General features: G+C 44.9%; 1 protein-coding gene across 2 annotated transcripts in view; it reads left to right on the top strand.

Annotated features, from left to right (window-relative positions):
* The window catches only part of LOC108440487 (GRIP and coiled-coil domain-containing protein 2), a 30,213-nt gene that overhangs the window by 15,015 nt on the left and 1,173 nt on the right, over nt 1-14,025 (top strand). The window contains exons 8-22 of one of the 2 annotated variants that reach the window (XM_017719363.2): nt 175-275; nt 417-515; nt 1,785-1,904; nt 3,405-3,569; nt 3,687-3,791; nt 4,575-4,737; nt 5,156-5,256; nt 5,525-5,602; nt 5,997-6,134; nt 6,872-6,993; nt 7,815-7,991; nt 8,775-8,992; nt 9,973-10,167; nt 11,306-11,445; nt 13,069-13,270. In XM_017719363.2, coding sequence (XP_017574852.2) covers nt 175-275; nt 417-515; nt 1,785-1,904; nt 3,405-3,569; nt 3,687-3,791; nt 4,575-4,737; nt 5,156-5,256; nt 5,525-5,602; nt 5,997-6,134; nt 6,872-6,993; nt 7,815-7,991; nt 8,775-8,992; nt 9,973-10,167; nt 11,306-11,445; nt 13,069-13,270 — 2,124 coding nt within the window. The remainder of the gene's footprint in view (nt 1-174; nt 276-416; nt 516-1,784; nt 1,905-3,404; nt 3,570-3,686; nt 3,792-4,574; nt 4,738-5,155; nt 5,257-5,524; nt 5,603-5,996; nt 6,135-6,871; nt 6,994-7,814; nt 7,992-8,774; nt 8,993-9,972; nt 10,168-11,305; nt 11,446-13,068; nt 13,271-14,025) is intronic. The other variant, XM_037539556.1, reaches the window with a different exon arrangement.

Below are 14,025 nucleotides of genomic sequence, written 5' to 3' on the forward strand. Positions count from 1 at the left end.
CAGTAACGCTGAGATTAATAACTGATCACCCTGGGTGGCGTTTCAGGGACTGATGCCTTTATCAATGATGAATCGTCCCCAGCAGAATATGAGATCAGTGATTGTTTACTCATCGTTTTTGTGCACTGAGTCACAAACACTATGATTCATTTCTTTCAAAATCATTTTTCATAGAAATCCTGGAGAAGGAGAGTAAAGAGAAAGACGAACGCATGAATAAAATCAAAGCTGTAGCTGTGAAGGCCAGGAAGGAGCTGGAGATCAGCAAGAAGGAGGTTTGACATCTTCCTCCTAGCCTCGTCTCTCTGTTAGCGCGCTGTTGGTTCACGTTTGCTCATTTCTGAGACTTGATGTTGATTTTTAATGTATATATTTTAATGTCATGTATTTAAAATGCTAAATCTCCTTGTAAACAGGCTTCTGAGCTGAAGGAGCAGCTGGAGGCTCTGAAGGCTGAGCGGGAGAAGCTGTCAGACTCGATGAAGGGCATCATTCACGGTGCTGAGGACTACAAGGTATAAAGCTCTTAAAGCTGAACGGCGTTTCACTGCTTTTGGAATATTTTATCAAAGTGATTTCATTTACCTGCTGTGGAATTATAGTGATGTTATTATTAGTAGTAGTGGCAGCATTAGTAATTACTAATATTATTAATTCATAATGAATGAATAATTAGTGGCAGCATTAGTAATTACTAATATTATTAATTCATAATGAATGAATAATTAGTGGCAGCATTAGTAATTCCTAATATTATTAATGAATAATGAATGAATAATTAGTGGCAGCATTAGTAATTCCTAATATTATTAATGAATAATGAATGAATAATTAGTAGCAGCATTAGTCATTCCTAATATTATTAATGAATAATGAATGAATAATTAGTAGCAGCATTAGTCATTCCTAATATTATTAATTAATAATGAATGAATAATTAGTGGCAGCATTAGTCATTCCTAATATTATTAATTAATAATGAATGAATAATTAGTGGCAGCATTAGTAATTCCTAATATTATTAATTAATAATGAATGAATAATTAGTGGCAGCATTAGTAATTCCTAATATTATTAATGAATAATGAATGAATAATTAGTGGCAGCATTAGTAATTCCTAATATTATTAATTAATAATGAATGAATAATTAGTGGCAGCATTAGTAATTCCTAATATTATTAATGAATAATGAATGAATAATTAGTGGCAGCATTAGTAATTCCTAATATTATTAATGAATAATGAATGAATAATTAGTGGCAGCATTAGTAATTCCTAATATTATTAATGAATAATGAATGAATAATTAGTAGCAGCATTAGTCATTCCTAATATTATTAATGAATAATGAATGAATAATTAGTAGCAGCATTAGTCATTCCTAATATTATTAATTAATAATGAATGAATAATTAGTGGCAGCATTAGTCATTCCTAATATTATTAATTAATAATGAATGAATAATTAGTGGCAGCATTAGTAATTCCTAATATTATTAATTAATAATGAATGAATAATTAGTGGCAGCATTAGTAATTCCTAATATTATTAATGAATAATGAATGAATAATTAGTGGCAGCATTAGTAATTCCTAATATTATTAATTAATAATGAATGAATAATTAGTGGCAGCATTAGTAATTCCTAATATTATTAATGAATAATGAATGAATAATTAGTGGCAGCATTAGTAATTCCTAATATTATTAATGAATAATGAATGAATAATGAATAATTAGTAATGCTTTTAGTATTTGTTGTGTCCGATTTGACTTCACAGAATCTCATGATTGATTACGATAAGCAGACGGAGCTGCTGGATAGAGAGAAGGAGAAAGTGGACGCAGCCGAGAAACTGAGCGCAGACTTGACCAGACGACTGCAGGCGGCTGTCGAACAGGTTATTGATCATCTGTACTGCCATTTATTCAAATAACATTAAGAGAATGAAGTAGAGACGTGGCGTACACACTTAAAAAGATGGTTCTTCAAGGGTTCTTTAGTAGGGAAAGTGGTTCTATAGAACCTTGAACATTCAAAATCCCTTTGCATTGTTAAAAGGTTCTTCATGTGGACGGAGATTGTGTTTAGAATCTTTCTGAAAAGTGTGGTATGTAGCATTAAAAAGGGTTCTTCTCTTCTCTTGGTGCTGTATAGAACCATATACAACACATTCTCCGTCAATCTAAAGAACCATTTTAACGATGCAGAGAAAGAGGTCTTTGAGTGTTCATGGTTCTATACAGACCCATTTCCTTTACTAAAGAACCCTTGAAGAACCATCTTTTTAAGCGTGTACGCCGCCTTTTTGAGGTGAAAATTGACTTCTACTGTAAGAGGAATGATGTTCAAGCAGTAGAACCCGAGAGGGAACATCCCGGCTGTGATCTGGTGTCTGTAGATCATCCCAGCCGTGATGTTATTGGTGATAACTCCCTCCTCGAGTGCTCTACTGCTTTAATACAGCAGTTAAATAAATACAGTAAGAAATGAATAAACTGGCCGTGAACGCGGCTTTAATATGTTTTAATGTTCAGCTCCTTCCTCCTAATTAGAGCTCCTTAACGAGCAGCTCGTTGCTACGTCAGGGTAACGAGCTCCGCCCACTCGCTGTTCAGCCGGCAGTTCGTTCTCCAGCTCCTTACACTAAATTCCCAAACTGTCGTCTCCACTGAGCAGCTTTTCAGTCGGCAGCTGTGACAGAAGAACAGCTGAACAACCTGGAATCAGCCAGAAATGAACCCAACACCATTCGCCAGACGTGTCTGATCTTCAGAGTCGGACCAAATCAGACTGAGCCGTAAAACTGACCCAATATCAGGTTCAGCTCAGTTTGGTCAGTTTGTCCAGATCAGTATTAATGTTGTTTTGTTCCAGCCGGTCTGTAAAGCTTCTTACAGCCCGTTTAGTTTGGCGAATGGTGTTGGGTTCATTTCTGGCTGATTCCAGGTTGTTCAGCTGTTCTTCTGTCACAGCTGCCGACTGAAAAGCTGCTCAGTGGTGACGACAGAAAGTAAATACGTTCAGATGGCTCGAGCGTCTCCTACAGCTGTCAGAGTCGTTGCTTAGCAACGGCATCTCAGTGGAGTGATACGGTGTTGGTGAAAAACCCTTTTACTATGAACCTTTCGCAGTTCAGCTTATTCTGAGTGTGGAAACCCGCTGCTGTACTGATCTCTACTCTACACTTAAAACATCTGTATGTCCTGAGGATCCTGACAGTTCCAGGCCGGTGCTTCTGCGGGTGTTTTGAATCAAACTGTTCATGGAATTGAACCAAATCGTGCAGGCCACTGTTTAATCATGTCACGTTATTGATCAGCCAGTGCATTTTAATAATCATCATAAAACGCTTTACAAACGTAATAGAAACTAAACTAAGGCTCTGTCTGCCTGTCAGAATAAGCAGCTGCTGTCTGAGAGAGAAGACCTGATGGCCCGCGTGGAGACTCTCCAGAGTAACGTCCGACAGCTGGAGGCTCAGACGCTGGAGCTGCACAAGCTGAAATCTGGGCTGGAGAGAGACCTGGAGACGGAAAGGCTTTTAAAAGAGCAGAAAACAAAGGTAGGAGCAGCCGAACCGAAGCTCTGAGAGCTCTGCCCTGTCTGTACGCTGCTCATGTAGGAAATCTGCACAGCCTTTTTAATGAACCGTACAACTGGGTGTCTGTTGTGTCTCCAGGACCACCAGGCGGCCGTTAAGGAATCTGAAGAGCTGAACGCTTTACTACAGAAACAGAAGCAGCAGCTCCAGCAGACGGAGCAGCAGCTGGAGCAGCTCAGAAAGGCACGTCCAGAACCCACACAGTGGACTTTACCTTTAATCTCTGACAGGTTCTTTAATGTGGGAATCGATTTACGCTAAGCATACGTTTATATACACGCCCATGCTTTTTAACGGGAACTCCACCAAAGTTATAACTTAAGCTCAGAGATGTGTACAGAGCAGAGTCTGCAATATAACGATGTTTGATCTTTATCCTGATAAATTAAGCCACAGTGCAGTTTTTTTTTGTTTTTTTTTTTAACGGCATTTGGCTGACGCTCTTATCCAGAGCGACTTACAATTTGATCATTTTACACAATCGGCCTGACTGCATGTCTTTGGACTGTGGGAGGAAATCGGAGAACCTGGAGGAAACCCACACAGACACGGGGAGAACATGCAAACTCCACACAGAGAGGACCCCGTTCGCCCGGCCGGGGAATCGAACCCAGGCCCTCCTCGCTGTGAGGCGACAGCGCCACCCACCACGCCACCGTGCCAGCAGTTTACAGAGCATATTGTGGACCTCGTCAGTACTTAAAGAGCACCGACTAACAAGTGTTTCATTACAAAGTGAACATTATCATATGATTGTGATGCGTGTCAGATACTTTGATTAGCTTGTGATTTATAATGTTTTTTTCCATATCGCCCAATTCGTATAATTCTGAGTTGCTCTTGAGTGGCCCAGCTGCCTAAGTGTCGTCAATGCAGTTGAATCATCAGCCACTGAATCCCCCAGCAGCTGTGATGATGATGTACCACCAGACCTTTTCATTTTATTTATTTATTTATTTTTCTCAGGATGTCCAGCAGAGCGCCCTGTTGGACATGGAGATGGCCGATTATGAGCGGCTGGTTAAAGAGCTGAACCACCAGCTGTCCGAGACGAACAGGCAGATAGAGGAGCAGGAGAGTCGCGCTGAGGCTCAGAGAGACCGAGAGGAGAAGCTGTTGCAGGAGATCGGTGAGATTCTGACGTCTCTACATTCACAGCCAGCGCAGGGTAATATTACTGATCCTCGACGAGCCAGAGGTTTCTGGACAGCTGTGTGACCGGTATGTGTTATATATACGTTCAGTATTAGAGGGACTGTAGAAAAACAGCCAGCCATCAAGGCTACAGCTACACCGTGAGATCTGCTCCGATTCGCCTGTTCCAGCAAGTTTCCGCTCACAGCGACTCTGGCTGGAAACTCGTTCACAGTCCTGGGGTTGTAGGCGATCCTCTATTCAGCCGTCTTTGTGTGACAGCGCACTCTGCTGGGCAGCCTGTCGAGAAACGTTGTCATTAAATCTAACCTTACATTAGACCGAATGAGACCTCACAGAGCGTCTCTTCAGATCATCACCACGGCTGAATCTTTTCCTTTACTCTTCCTCAGCGTCTCTAAAATCACTGGCAGATAACGCAGAAGAAAAGGCCTCAAAGATAAAGCAGCTGCTGGTGAAGACCAAGAAGGATCTGGCGGATGCCAAGAAGGAAGTGAGTCGAGTGATTCTGTGAAAAAGTAAACAAACATTTACATTTACCTCAAACTCTCTGCCTTCTAGTCCAGGCAGTCAGTTGGCTTCTCTGTGTGAGAGAACAAAGCTGTGATTCTGTGACTCCAGGTGTAATCAGTGCTTCTGGACAGCTGTATGTGTCCATTTCCACAGACAGATGTGGAACAGTGATAGAGCAGAACCCTGTGATGTTTAAGGATTTTGTCTTCCGGTGTAAAAAGCCTTGACCGTGATTGGTTGTTTGGCAGGAAGCGTCTCAGATGATCGTACAGTCTTCTCTGAAAGGAGAGCTGGAGGCCAGTCAGCAGCAGCTTGAGAGCTATAAGGTAAGTCCATGAACAGGATCAGCGCAGACGTAAATCCAGGAATATCCACTTTTCTGGCATGAAGCTTGAACAGACCACCAGTTAGCTGAGATGGCTGTGATGTCACACATCTGATCTCAGAGGTGTTCTGTAGCTTCTGATTGAATCTTTATGAAGTAATTACAGTCAGTCGTGGACAAAAGGTTTGAAAATGAAAGCAAGTTGTCTTCTAAGTGTCTTGGTCGTCGTTCTGGCACCGCGCTCTGTTGGAAGCGGCGGAGCGGCACAGAGTGGGGGACCGTGTCTGACAGGCCTTCAGTGTTTACATTACTGTCAGAACTAACTTGTAGAATCCAAAGGCATTTCAGCAGTGAGACTGTGTCATTCTCGTGTGTGTGCATGTGGTCTGTCTCAGATTCAGTGCAGCGACCTGACCGCAGATCGGCACCGACTTCAGGAGCAGCTCAAGTCGGCGAACGACCACCATCAGAAGGTGTTTAGCTCATACCAGCACCAGCTGAGCGCTTTACAGGACGAGCTCAGCTCCAAAAAGGTGTTTACTCTTTTCCCTGATGCCTTCTGTGTGACGGAACCGTCTTCTCTCACTAGCTAGAACCACACAGAGAGGGCTGCGTGTCCTTAAAGCGATAGATTAGGAACAACACCACGCCAGGAGTTCTGTAGTCTGTGGGTAAGACGATGCTTTATTAGTCCCACAGCAGGTCAGAGCAGCGAAGGGAGAGCAAGACTCTGAAAAGACGAGAATTATTGATTATTACTCAACAGGGTTACGTCTTACTGCATAGACAGTATATAACATAGATAAAACTACAAACTGTCCTTCACAAGAATGAACAATATAGACCATATAGACATTTACACTGAGGATATTTTACCCAACTTGCTCGTGAGCTACTGCTTTAAATCACACATGGATGGTGAAGAGTTAAGAATATAAACATTATTAATAGCAAATCTTTACACTAATGAGACATTTTACTAATGTCTGAAGTTAAGTTTACCGTTGTGACCCTGTCCGGATTATACGGTCAGTGACGATGATGATGAAGATGAAGTTTAGTGTCTGAAGGTATTTTAGTCTGGCACTGCAGCTACAGGCTAAACTGCAGACTGTGTGACCGTATGGCTGTATGACCGACACAGTGAAGAGCAGCAGGAGTCTTTCTGAAGGGCAGTCTTGGTCTGTAGTCCTGAAAGTGGTTTGTTGTGCTTTATTGACTAAACTAAGGCAGGAGATTTTCGAGTTGATGTGAATAATCTGACCTACAGGCTGAACTTGAGTCCACGCTGTTGGAGTTTGAGGGCTATAAGGTGCGGGTCCACAACGTTCTGAAGCAGCAGAGGAGCAGGAGCTCCACTCAGAGCGATGCAGAGTTCTCCAAACAGGAGAGGTGAGGAGCTTTACTGTGTCGCCCTGCTTCGTGCTGAGACGCCGTGGTATGTGTGACGTCACAGCCACTGTGATGTTCTCTTATATGGAGACAAACTGGCCTGCCTCATTAAGCGCACCTGATTCAGCTCATCAGCTAGTTAGACCTTCAGCTGGGTTCGGAGCGTTGGACGAGGGTAAACCCTGATGAGCTCGTGTGTCTCGCTCTGAGCTTGCGGTTCAGTTATATCAGTGAGATAGGCGCCCACGTAACATCAGCTAGATAGCCGTGGAGACGGCGGCATCAGCCAATCAGTGAGCCGCATTCCTGAACCCTCGGCTCTTTTGCATGGTTGCGGTTTTGTGGGTAATAATTTGGCTGGCTGGCTACAAGGAAAGTACCTGCCTCTGACTTGAAACACAGTCTGTATTTTATTTACTTGCTCAGTTATGTAAGATAATCTTTCTTACGTCTCTTTTACTAGGAATGTTTCTTCCGTACGTTGTTTAAAAAGTCTAAAAGCTCGTTTAACCCAGCTACTAAGCCCCTGAACAAAGGACCACATTTCTGAAATGGATGAGTGTTTATTTTGTTATCAGTACAGACTCTACGGCGTTTGGAGTCACAGAAGGCCTCCTCGTTTATATTCGCAGGCATTGGTACATAAACTGGCCACTGTCTCCAAAAGCTTGGTTTCCTTAATCAGCGACAGCAAAGTCAAACGTTCAGTTTCGCTTGCTGAGTTAAGAACCCTGTCCTGTGTAGCTGCTGCTGGTGAGGTCAGGTGTTTCTGCTCTACACTGAGAGAGAATTTCAGGACTGTGCTGCGTCTGTCTGGTCAGGGAGCACATGGAGACGATGCTGGAGCAGCTGCGCTCCAAGCTGCAGGAGAGTCAGCTGAACCTGCAGAGCGGCACCGCGGAGCTCCAGCAGCTTCACGCGGAGCACGACACGCTCCTGGAGCGCCACAACAAGATGCTGCAGCAGACGGTCACGAAGGAGGCTGAGCTGAGAGAGAGGTAGACCTTCTCCTTTCACGAGGATTAAGCTTTGTTGGTGTGGACGTGGCCTGTTGGGTGGGTTTAGTGCAGAGACAGAATAAAAATCGTGGCTGAAGATTTTTTATCATTATTATTGTGTTTGTCTTCCAACTCAAACCAAACCTCAGAAAAAACTGGATATCGCCTTCAGGTTGATGGAGAACGTGCAGGAATGAGAACAGAAACGGGTTCTTCTGTTACTGCAAGCCTGACACCATGACTATAGTGGAACCCATTTTGGTGCTGTAGAGAACCCTTTTCAAAAAGGTTCTGAGTAGAACTCTCTACAGTTCATTCATGCACTTTCTCAATCCATCTGAAGAACCATTTCTCCCTAGAAAGAACCCTTTAATCATGCTAATGATTCTTTGAGTGTTCATGGTTCTGTAAAGAAGCATTTCCTTTCCTAAAGAACCCTTGAAGAACCATCATTTGAAGAGTGTAGTTCAGTAGTGCTTTGATGTGTAGCCGAGTGTTTATGGACTAGTTTAGGACTCGACTCAGCTGTTCTGACTCGGGACCGGAATCGAGGCTAGACTGTTTAATTTGGGCCTCGAGTGAAGATTTCGGACTTGTTCCCGCCGCCGGGCAGGACAACATGGAAATCCCCTAAATTTGAGCACCATCTCCAAAAGAGATGCTAAACTAACAGCGGAGACGTTTTATAATGTGGCCACGTTTTGGCTCGAGAGTCAGTGTGATTAGATATTTATTATTCCGCAGGTTTATTAACGTTTTATCCTCCTTTTCCTCCCTTCTCAGGGTTCTGTCCCTGCGCTCGGAGAACGTGGCCCTGAGGTCTGAGCACAGTCAGTCGGTGTCTCAGCTCACGGCTCAGGCGGACTCTCTGCGCAGCAGCTTCAGGGAGCAGGTGCACCACCTGCAGGAGGAACACCGCAGCACCGTGGAGACGCTGCAGCGGCAGATCAACAGTCTGGAGGCCCAGCTGTTCCAGCTGCAGAAGGAACCGGCCAGCACTGGTATGAGCACAGCCGCTTCAGAACGACCCAGCTCTGAAAAAGGTCTGACCGTCTCAGTCAAAGACTTCAGCAGCTGTGGCCTCTGCACACCTGAAGAATCGCATGTCTTCAGTTTTCACATGAATTGAGCGCCTAATGAGTTGGGATGGTTTACAAAAGCGTCAGAACTCTTTCGTCACCACCTCACATGGTCTACTGTAAGAATGACCACGGCCGGTGTTTCAGGGCCAAACGTGCAGTACATTCACAGAGCACTGGAAGACAAAGCAGCTGCGTACAACAGTAACGAGCATCCAGTGCAGCATTCTCAGGTTTAATGAAGTTAGTCCCGTTTTATTCAGCATAATTAACCAGTTAAGATGTAAACACAGCGGTTCAGAGCGGTTTGGTGTGAAACGCTCTGTTCTAGATAAACTGACCGAGTCAGAACCGCTCACAGTGGTGGTGATGGGAACCAGACGTCCCTCTAAAAGCTCCTACAGAAAGTTCCTACATGAGCTGGTTCTGAATTCACTGCCTGATGACTGAGACGCTGTTTTATGAGAGTTTAGAGAACTTCAACTCCATTCATGGTGGAGGGAGACATGCAGGGCGCTGTGCGGCAAAATAGTCCCCAAAGAAAACTCATTATTCCAGATTTTCCACTGTTTTCCATCATCAACATTCCATATAAGCTCAGAAGACTCGTGTAGGTTCTCTGGTGGTTCTGGATGGTAAATAAAGTGTCTATATCTGTGTTGTAGTCATGGCGACGCCTGGTTCCCATCACCACCACTGTGAAGAAAGTTTAGTTTCTCTACAAATTAATATTTTCAGATATTTTGAAAAATCAGTGGAGTTCCCCTTTAATGTATCAGGAATGAGGCACTCAGACTGTCAGGAATCCTCATGGCCAGCTTTCGGCACCTCTGACCCGTCTGTAGATGATGTTTCTGTTGTTATTTGCTGTTTTATCGTCTTCACTCTTCTCCCTGTTCCAGGTTCGGCCCCTGTGCAGCAGAGCAGGAAACCCCAGGCGGACAGGAAGCTTACGGAGCTTCCTCTGTTTGACCTGCAGGGCATGGCTCGGGAGGAGGGGGAGGGAATGGAGATGACGGAGACAGAGTCCGTTTCCACAGCAGGTACCCCCCCGCCCACGCTCGAGCAGCTCCTCACCTCCCCAGACCCCAAGCAAGGTACCGTTTTACCACCTATGTTCCTTTCTAAGTCTCTGGTTTAATTTAGACGAGATTTCCACGGTTTATATTTAAATATGTGCTTCAAGAGCTTTTTCATTTAGTGAATTTGTGGTTTAGATGTGGTTTTGATAAATAGAGGCTTGTTATTTATTAGTACTTTTAATGTGTATTAAGCCGATTGTTGGACGAATAGGTTGCATTTCAGCCTTAATCCACAAGATGGTGCTGTTTCTCAGGTTCTGGTTTTCTGTCAGGAACAGTCAGATTACAAAACGAGTCAGAAACACTAAAAACAGCAGTAAGGCGAGATTATTAAAGACTCAGGATTAAACCTGTTCTTAGAGTGATCATATCATCCTGTGGGGCCTGTAGTGACCCCCCCAGACCCCCCCCCCCCAGACCCCCCGTAACTATTGCTTTAGAACAGAGATTTTTTTCAACTGTTACACAGAAATGAGATTTTTAAAGCACATCATAGCCCCTCAAACTTCACCACGATCTGACTGATTATTTTGGTACAATTGTGAATTATTTTTAAAAATACACAAATATGACTGAAGAAACTTTGTGCACCGGAGTTTAGATGATTAAAACAGTCCAAAAGCTTCTACTCATTTAAATAAACCAGGAACTGTGTGTGTGTGTGTGTGTGTGTGTCTGTCTGTATGTGTGTGTGTGTGTGTGTCTGTCTGTATGTGTGTGTGTGTGTGTGTGTGTCTGTCTGTATGTGTGTGTCTGTGTGTGTCTGTGCGTGTCTGTGTGCGTGTGTGTCTGTCTGTGTGTGTCTGTGTGTGTCTGTGTGTGTGTCTGTGTGTGTCTGTGTGTGTCTGTGTGTGTCTGTGTGTGTCTGTGCGTGTCTGTGTGCGTGTGTGTCTGTGTGTGTGTCTGTGTGTGTCTGTGTGTGTGTCTGTGTGTGTGTCTGTGTGTGTCTGTGTGTGTCTGTGCGTGTCTGTGCGTGTCTGTGCGTGTCTGTGTGTGTCTGTGTGCGTGTGTGTGTGTGTGTGTCTGTCTGTCTGTCTGTGTCTGTGCGTGTGTGTCTGTCTGTGTGTGTGTGTGTGTGTGTGTGTGTGTGTCTGTCTGTCTGTCTGTCTGTGTCTGTGTGTGTGTGTGTGTGTGTGTGTGTGTGTGTGTGTAGAGCCCTTTGTGTGGCAGGTCGAACCGTCTAAGGAGGAACTGAGTCAGAAACTCAGCACGGCGAGTCGCAGCGTGGAGCACCTGAACAGCTTACTGCACGAGAGCGAAGCCACCAACGCCGTCCTGATGGAGCAGAACAGCGTGAGTCACTCACTAGCAGAGAGGCGGGGCTTAAAGATAAAAAGGGCGAATAAAACACAATAAATAACTCAATAACTCAATAACTCAAATAAAACAGCGACTAAAGCAACAATCGATATTCATCCCTATGATATCAACGCTACTGTCACCTTAAAATGTCAACATGTCTTGATGGTTCACAGCAACAGTGATAATAATAATAATAATAATAATAATAATACTAATAATGATAATAATAATAATAATAATAATAAGGAAGAAGAATAAAGAATCTTATTCAGAAGTGCCTTTCAAAACACCCAAGCACGCTTTACAATAAGATTAATCAGTCAGTCAGTCAGTCAGTCAGTCAGTCAGTCAGTCAGTCAGTCAGTCAGTCAGTCAGTCAGCCAGCCAGCCAGCCTTTATTTCCCTCTGAGCTGCGTGAGGGTCTTTTCCGCTGTAGCTGAGCTTTTACAGCATTAGAGGTTGAAAAGGACATTAAAATGGATTTTAATCCGGTTACACTAAAATGAGCAAAACTACACAAACAAAAAGCAGACAAGATAAACGACAAAATAAGTAGTAGAACTTGTCCATCAGACAGTGTTGACCAGCGCACCCGTGTTGGATCGGTCAGAAATTTCACACCCAGTTTGTTCTCCCCCACATTTAGCCCTAAATTTCTGGTGGGGGTCCCCTGACGCTCTCGATACCAGATCAGTCTGTTCCCGTGAGACGACCACTGTCTCAGTAAGACCCGAGGCAGTAATCTGCCCTGACTTCGTTCCCACAAATACTCCGGTGTGTTTTCACTCTGACTGCGTCGCACTCTTCCTCCATAAAGTGAACGCTGCTGTTACAGAGCTCAGACAGCTTGAGTGGCCAGTTTGACCTGCAGCTCAAATACAGGATTAACATAGTGGTCATTCATTTAAAGTCCAGCATGCAGTACTGCTGCTGCTTCTGTCAGAGGGTCTCTAACACCAGCTATGTTGTGTTTCCATGTAACTGACCCTTCTCAGACTGTAACTGACCCCTCTCAGACTGTAACTGACCCCTCTCGGACTGTAAATGACCCTCTCGGACTGTAAATGACCCTCTCAGACTGTAACTGCCCCTCGCAGACTGTAACTGCCCCTCGCAGACTGTAACTGCCCCTCTCAGACTGTAACTGCCCCTCTCAGACTGTAACTGCCCCTCTCAGACTGTAACCAACCCCTCTCAGACTGTAACTGCCCCTCTCGGGCTGTAACTGACCCCTCTCAGACTGTAACTGCCCCTCTCAGACTGTAACCAACCCCTCTCAAACTGTAACTGACCCCTCTCAGACTGTAACTGCCCCTCTCAGACTGTAACCAACCCCTCTCAGACTGTAACTGACCCCTCTCAGACTGTAACTGCACCTCTCAGACTGTAACTGCCCCTCTCAGACTGTAACCGACCCCTCTCAGACTGTAACTGACCCCTCCCAGACTGTAACTGACCCCTCCCAGACTGTAACTGCACCTCCCAGACTGTAACTGCCCCTCTCAGACTGTAACCAACCCCTCTCAGACTGTAACCGACCCCTCTCAGACTGTAACTGCCCCTCTCAGACTGTAACTGCCCCTCTCAGACTAACTGCCTCTGCTTCCTGTGCAGCTCCTGAAGAGCGAGCTGCGGCGTCTGGAGCGGAATCAGGAGCGAGAGAAATCGGTGGCCAACCTGGAGTATCTGAAGAACGTGCTGCTGCAGTTCATCTTCCTGCGCTCGGGCAGTGAGAAGCAGGCGCTGCTGCCCGTCATACACACCATGCTGCAGCTCAGCCCCGAGGAGAAGAGCAAGCTGGCCGCCATCGCTCAGGGTACGCTTGTGTGTTGAAGTCCCTACTGTAAAAACGTTTATATTCAGCATATTCATCTCCATTCCCTCCCCCTCCTCCCGAGTGTCGAATTAAGTGATACTTTGGTTTCGTTTGGCAAATTCTACTTTCAGAAGTCTGAGAGTTTGAGCAGTTTCTTCACAGGCGTTCATCCAAAACACAAGGTCCCATCACTGAACACGGCCTTCAGTGTTTCAGACACTTAAAACCACATGAACATCTTATGTGGACCTCCAGAAAAATGCAGGATACTGGTGTTTTAACCGTGTGCAGGGGAAATATCCTGACCGAAGGTGGCAGCTCGTTTTCAACGCAGCGTCTACTTGGGGTCCTGAAAATGTGGTGATCATGTTTGTTGTAGTCATGATGCCTAAGAAGAGCATCAGAAACTGTGGTGAACATGTGGTCACCAGATCCTGCTTGACATGGGAAACGGCACTCAGCTGTGATGACCTGTAGGCGCTGAACGGACAGGCAGTGTCAAACAGAGGAATCGCAGTGAATGCTCAGGGATCGAAGCCAGGCTGAAGCTGACTGTAGCCGCCTGGCATCTCTTCTCCTCTCCATCGTCTGCTTTACTATAATAAACGGGACCACCTGCGACTCCAGCTGACTTCCCAGTGCGGACGCCGGGATTGCTGAGCTACTGTGGCCCCGTGACAGCATCTTAGACAGGGCCTTCAGAGGCTTCATATAAAGAACCGACCAATTTGGAGGAACATGCAGCGTGACTGGCA

This window comes from Pygocentrus nattereri, chromosome 6 (assembly GCF_015220715.1).
Source record: "Pygocentrus nattereri isolate fPygNat1 chromosome 6, fPygNat1.pri, whole genome shotgun sequence".
Taxonomy (NCBI): Eukaryota; Metazoa; Chordata; class Actinopteri; order Characiformes; family Serrasalmidae; genus Pygocentrus; species Pygocentrus nattereri.